At 43.6% G+C, this 6,000-nt stretch overlaps 1 protein-coding gene across 2 annotated transcripts in view; it reads right to left on the bottom strand.

Moving 5' to 3' along the window:
* Positions 1-789: 789 nt before the first annotated feature.
* The window catches only part of CFH (complement factor H), a 30,143-nt gene continuing 24,932 nt past the window's right edge, over positions 790-6,000 (bottom strand). Inside the window, exons 17-24 of one of the 2 annotated variants that reach the window (XM_065072338.1) lie at positions 5,309-5,515; positions 4,519-4,695; positions 3,731-3,907; positions 3,420-3,596; positions 2,573-2,755; positions 1,686-1,886; positions 1,270-1,464; positions 790-1,129 (exon numbers count right to left, since the gene is read on the bottom strand). In XM_065072338.1, the coding sequence (XP_064928410.1) occupies positions 1,116-1,129; positions 1,270-1,464; positions 1,686-1,886; positions 2,573-2,755; positions 3,420-3,596; positions 3,731-3,907; positions 4,519-4,695; positions 5,309-5,515 (1,331 nt within the window). In that variant the 3' untranslated portion in view covers positions 790-1,115. The remainder of the gene's footprint in view (positions 1,130-1,269; positions 1,465-1,685; positions 1,887-2,572; positions 2,756-3,419; positions 3,597-3,730; positions 3,908-4,518; positions 4,696-5,308; positions 5,516-6,000) is intronic. The other variant, XM_065072339.1, reaches the window with a different exon arrangement.

Here is a 6,000-nt window from a genome sequence, read left to right as displayed (position 1 = left end):
AAAATCAATCCATATTTATACCCCACATGAATATTGAGATAGGCTCCTTTAACCATATAAATAAAGCATTCTGGTTCAGTTGATTTTCATAACCATAGCAGAATTAAATGAGATTAAAGAAATAAAAGACCAAACCTCTCCAGGATGAAGGCACCAAAGGCCAATGCAAAATGACCCCTTGCTGCAGTGCCAGGTGTGTTGCCCACTCTGGATTTTAAAGAACTCTTAGTAAAGTGAAGAGCAATAAAAGAACCTGCTTATCATTTACAAAGCCCAATAGGCAGGAAGCAGCAAAACCACTCAACCTTCCCCTGCCCAGCAAGACACCAATGATACACAAACATGTTAGCTGTTCCCATAAATCAGCTACAATATGTTATCATCGGAGGAATTACCAAAAAATCAATAATGACCAGGCCCCATCAAGACACCATCACAAACTCTCCTGGAAAATATAAGGATGGCAGGTCTCATTCGGGGATGTGGACCAAGAAGCCATCCCTGCCTCCATCCAGAAATCCCAGTTACTTGCATCCCATCATTTTGCCCTTCTAGCAAATAGCAGGGAGGCTCAAGTCCCCCAAAGGAACTGGGTCTCCAATCTAGAGATTGCTCTAGATCACATCTAGAGCTATCTAGAGATTGCTCTAGCCACGTCTTTAAAGGAGATGCCACTCGCTCATCCTGATCAGGCAATCAGGACGCTCACCTCTGCCATGACCCTAGGGGAGTTTCCAGGCAAGCACAAGGAAATTAAGCTAGGAGCAGACACGACCAAACACATTCTACTTGCTGATAATCAAATAGCCTGCAGGCTTTAATTCTTGTCTCAGTATGCCAGTGAGGCCAGCCTATTACAGGACACAATTGTTAATAAAAATTGAGATCAATAGAGAATGGATAAAATGTAAGCACAACCATTTGGATGGATAAAATGTAAACACAATCACTGAATCATGAAAAGAAAAAAATAACTAATTCCAAGACAGAGCACTGGCTAAGCTGCAAACAAAGAACAGCAAAACAGGAAACGTCAGCAAAAACTGAGCTCAGATCACTACGTCGTGTGAGGGATCATCCATTTCCACAGCTGGGATCCTTCATGCCATTTCCATTTATCCAAACACATCTGCAACACAAAGAGAAAAAAGGGGGAAAGGTGTGAAGACCAAGCGTGGCACACCGCAGTGGTTCCTCAGAGCAGAGGACAGGCAGTTTCAGCAAAGCTGCCTCTTACAGCCTCTCGTGTCCTTGGCACCGAGCACTTACATTCACATGTAGGATACTGAATCACTCCATCCAGGCACTCTGCTCGAAATGACTCAGCACGTGAAACTTTCTGGTGCCACCATTTGCATTCAAAGTCAATATAATCCCCAGAGCGATAGGTGGACGTGCTCGACCTTGATGACTGTAGCTGAATATGGTTCCCTTCCATAGTACTCTTATCCAATATACAGTTCCCTGGAAAAAGAACTTCCATTATATACCTGCTCACCTCCCACAGGACAGATGAAGCCCTGAAGCTGCTGGCACTGGCTGAAAGCTCCTGAGAGCCCTTTTCCCAGCAGTGTTTCCAGTTCAGGCTCCTACACTCGGCTCCTCCCCAGAAAAGCTAAAGACTTTCCCCTGGGCTTCACCGACAACACAGCAGCTGAGCTGTGGCTGGAGTGCAGATGACTTACTTCCTGGCTTGCACCGTGGATATTCCAACGTCCCCTCCACACACTGCACTCTGAAGGGAGAAGATGCTGGGTCCTTCACATATCCTCTTCTACACTTAAATTCAATAAAGTCCCCCGATGTGGAATACAGCTTTCTTCCTCTGACCCATTTCAGCTCAATATTGTTGCTCCTCATGTCTTCTTCAGATGCTGTACAGGCCACTTGGAAAAGGCAAGAGCAGAGTGTCATCACTTCATACACATGCACCATGGGTAACTTTTTTCCCCTAGAGCCTACACAAGTTCTTTGCATCACAAAAAGCTTCCAGCTATTTGCTCTGTGCATCTGTTAGCCACAACAGGAAAGACATTTGCACCCAAGCTAGAGGGAGAAAAGACCACAGCTGAGACTCCTGGCAGAGCTATGGAGAAGCCTTTTCACTCTGACAGTCACTCAGGGCAAGTTCAAAGCATGGGTGGGGAAAGTCACCAGGCACCAATGAACTTCCCCATGTCTTTTTTTAGATCATTCCTTTGCCTCTGCCCAGCACTTCTCTAAATGTGTTTCCTCCCGCCCACATCACGGATGCACCCCAGGATTTCCCAGCACCACCATGCACTCACACCCACCCTCCCTGCTCACAGCCACTGACCGGAGCAGTGTCCACAGCTCAGAAGCACTTGAGAGCGCTCGCAGAAGTGGGTTCTGACCAGCTCCTCTCCTCCTGAACCCAATGAGAGACAGCAGGCAGCAGAAGGGACTACAGAAGCTAACCTCAAGACAAAATTCCTTCTGGCCACCATCACACCCTGGCACATGTGCTGCTGCACAAGCAATGCCCTCAGGATCTTGAGAAGCAGAAAAGCGGAGCAGTCACACAGCCTTTGGCCTCACAGCTTCAACCTACCTAGGCAAACCGGGGGGCTTGTCCACTGCCCATCAGTGCACGTGATATACTGAGATCCTTCCAGGAGATAGAGACTGGGGCATTTGTATTCCAGAGTTGTACCTGGGGAATATTCTTGCATGGGGAAGGAAAGAAGGTCTCCATTTTCAATAACTGGAGGTGGGCCACACTTCCCCCCTTCACCTGGAAGAAAATTCACAATCAGAGATCAAGTCCCCAGAGTTTAATTGCAATGGTGGCTTGACCACAAATACTACCAGACAGTATGCTGACAATCCTCTGAGAGACCCAGAGGAAAGCAGAGAGAAAAGAAAATACCTGAAAAGAGGTGACATTTTCAGTACTCTCATGAAAGCCTAGGAGGCACCAACACAGTACTTTGGGATTGGCTTACGCTTCAAATTCTACCCTCAGTTCATTTAATAGTTGATTTGACTCCACGACATACAATATAGCAATGCATCACCTGCATCAACTGAATGTTAAGTCGCAGGGAAGCTGCGGGCTTGATTGTCCAATACAGACAGCAACATTTCTCTCTCGCTTCTCATCAGGCAGGCACAGAAAGCAGATTCTAAGAAGTCTCAAAATTACACCTGGCCAGCAACTGTTCTCAGCCTCGGGGTGGTTTTCCAGCTGGGGCCCTCTCCTGTGGAGCCACCTGGGTCATGCAGCTGGTAAATTCATCTGAAGAGAAACCTGGGAAAACGCCTTTTCCTGAGTGTGCCAGATATCTTGCATTTGTGCACAGTATTGAGAATGAAATTTGGAGAAGTAAATGCCACTGACTCAGCTCCATGACAGTCTCACTGACAGGCAACTGTATGAAGAGAAAGAGAAATGGTACCTTTGCACTTTGGCAGCTCTGTCCAGTTCCCGGTCCGACACGTTACACTGGCAGATCCCGTCATCTGAAAGCCTCGCCAGCACTGGTAGCGAGCACTCTCTCCGGGCAAATACCTTGACTTTTTAACACCTTCAATTTTACCACCAGCAATTTCTGGAGGAGGTTCACACGTCACATCTGAAAAGAGACACTGTGCAGTCATGTTTGCAGGTACATGAAGAAAAGAGAGTTAAAACAGGTAAAGTCTTTAGAGTATTTTGGTAAGCAGTCCCCTCTATGCTAAAAGGCAAGATGAAAGCAGAGATTCCTACCTCTGCACGTTGGTGCTCGTGACCATTGTCCATTTGTACAAGTGACATAATTTATATCCATCATCTGAAAATTGCTTTCACATTCATACTGCACTCTGGCACCAGGCAGATACCTCTCCTGTTGAGTGCTTGTAATATGAGCATTGGGAATTTCAGGTGCAGTTCCACAGGTAACATCTGAAAAGAGAGGTGCATTTAAGAACAGTAGTCCAGCAATATATCAATCACAAAATATTGCATTTCAGAGCACCATTATGCCTGAGAAGCAGAAATTGTTTGCCTAATGCGGATAATTCTCTAGAGGGGAAAAGGAAGATAATATTATGGTCTTTATTCTGCAACTCTTCACCAGTCACTATTATTTTTGCCTATAGTGACTAAAAAGAGAAAAGGAGTCGCAGAGATCAGCCAAAGGCGCAGATAGGTGCTATCCAGCATTGTGTGCCAAAGGGCTGGAGAGTGAAAGGGTTTTTTGACTATGTGAAGGCAACTTTCAGCAACTGACATTCTTGGTGATGTGAAAATAAGATACATTACCCTACCAGTTAGCAGTGAGCTAAGTTCCAGCTACCAACTTCAGCCCACGGGGGAAATTATTTCTTTACTCACCTTCCCTGCTTGTTATTTCTCAGGAGCCAGAAAAATAGGCCTTGTAAGAGCCCGTTCAAAACAAATCACCTGCTGACTCTATTGGCCTGTTTCATCTGCATGCCTGTGTTGACGTTATTTTAATTCACAACATTAAAGGTTAATAAGGATTATGGACTACTTAGAAGTAAAACCTCTACCTTCACAGAACGGTGGTGCTGTCCAATTTCCTTCTCTGCAAATAATTTCTGGTGTGCCAACAATAAGGAACCCTTCGTCACACTGGTAGCTAACTGTTTCACCAGGCTCATAACTTGCCTTGTTTCTCCCTTCAATTTGAGCATTGGCAACTTTTGGAATACTTCCACATGGCCGTTCTGAAAAGACACAGAAAGCTGATGCTTGTGCTAACGTGATACACATAAAATGAATGTACTGTTTCCACCAAAGAGATGCCTTGGAGAGCTTTTTCTATTACAACATCAGCATAGTCATCCACTGACAGTGGATTTTATGTAAAAGGTAGCATACAGAAGATGAAATAAGTAATTTCCATAAACAGACATGGACTTCAGTCACTCACATACCTAGATCCTGTTTCTAACTGTGCCAGGAAATGTTAATAAAGGCTTGTGTCACTTACTACACTTCAGTGGTTTCCACAACTAAAGCGCCAAAGCAACTCCTAGACACTAGTGGACTCTGTAGAAAACAGGTCCTTGAATTATGAGGATGTGCCCAGGACTTAGTTGGCAGAGATATGAACTGAGCAAAGACTGCAAGAATACAAAGGAATATTTAAAAATTAAACTGCATTCAAAAAGTCCGCCTTGCATCCAATCAGGATTGCTCTGAAGACATCCACAAGGTATTATAAGATTCCACAGCAAAATATGGAGTTCCTGGCTCTTATTAGTCAACTTCCAGTTTAAAATTGTTTCAACTTTATTGCTAAATGTACTTCAAAAAAAAAGTATGGTTTGATATTACCCAAGCATATAGGAGCTGTAGTCCAGTTTCCCATAGAACAAGTAATCTCCAATGGTCCATCTAACATATATCCAGATCGAGAAACATATTTAAGTCTAGCACCAGCCAGATAAATTGTTTTCCCTTGTTTTTTAATTTTTAAGTTTTGATTTTCCATTCTGCGAACATCAGCACAGTCTATAGGTTCTGGTGGCAAACATGGTCTTTCTATAAAATACAGAAAAAACAGATGAACAATAATGTAAACCAATTAATATTCCAATGACAAAAGTTGTCTAAAACTGAAAAGAAAAAAAAAATAATCCAAGCCTAAATAAAATAGCTTGAAATGAAGATGAAGATACACAAAGCAAAACTTCTCTCTCCTTTCTCTCCTACATGGGAATGTTTAGTTTTCCTTTGAAACAGATTAAAGCTAGTTTCCAGGTCATACCAAGGAGTTGCAGTTACAGCTTAGTATGACGAACGGGGAAAACTTCATGGGCAGAGAAACAGAAGGGATATTATCTTGCTTTAGGATACTGAAAGTGAGTTTCTAGAATGTTAGCTATTACATTTTCCCACCAGTAATGAAGCTGTACCCATGTCCTGAGGGGGTTTGTGATGAGATGTTAAAAAAGAGAACAGAACTTAGAAAGCATTGTAATGTACTTCCCAATATAGACAATGGAATAAATCTCTATGAAGGCCTC

This window comes from Columba livia, chromosome 8, assembly GCF_036013475.1.
Source record: "Columba livia isolate bColLiv1 breed racing homer chromosome 8, bColLiv1.pat.W.v2, whole genome shotgun sequence".
Lineage (NCBI taxonomy): Eukaryota > Metazoa > Chordata > Aves > Columbiformes > Columbidae > Columba > Columba livia.
The sequence above is the reverse complement of the archived record's forward strand: the minus strand, read 5'-3'. Positions and strand labels throughout refer to the sequence as shown.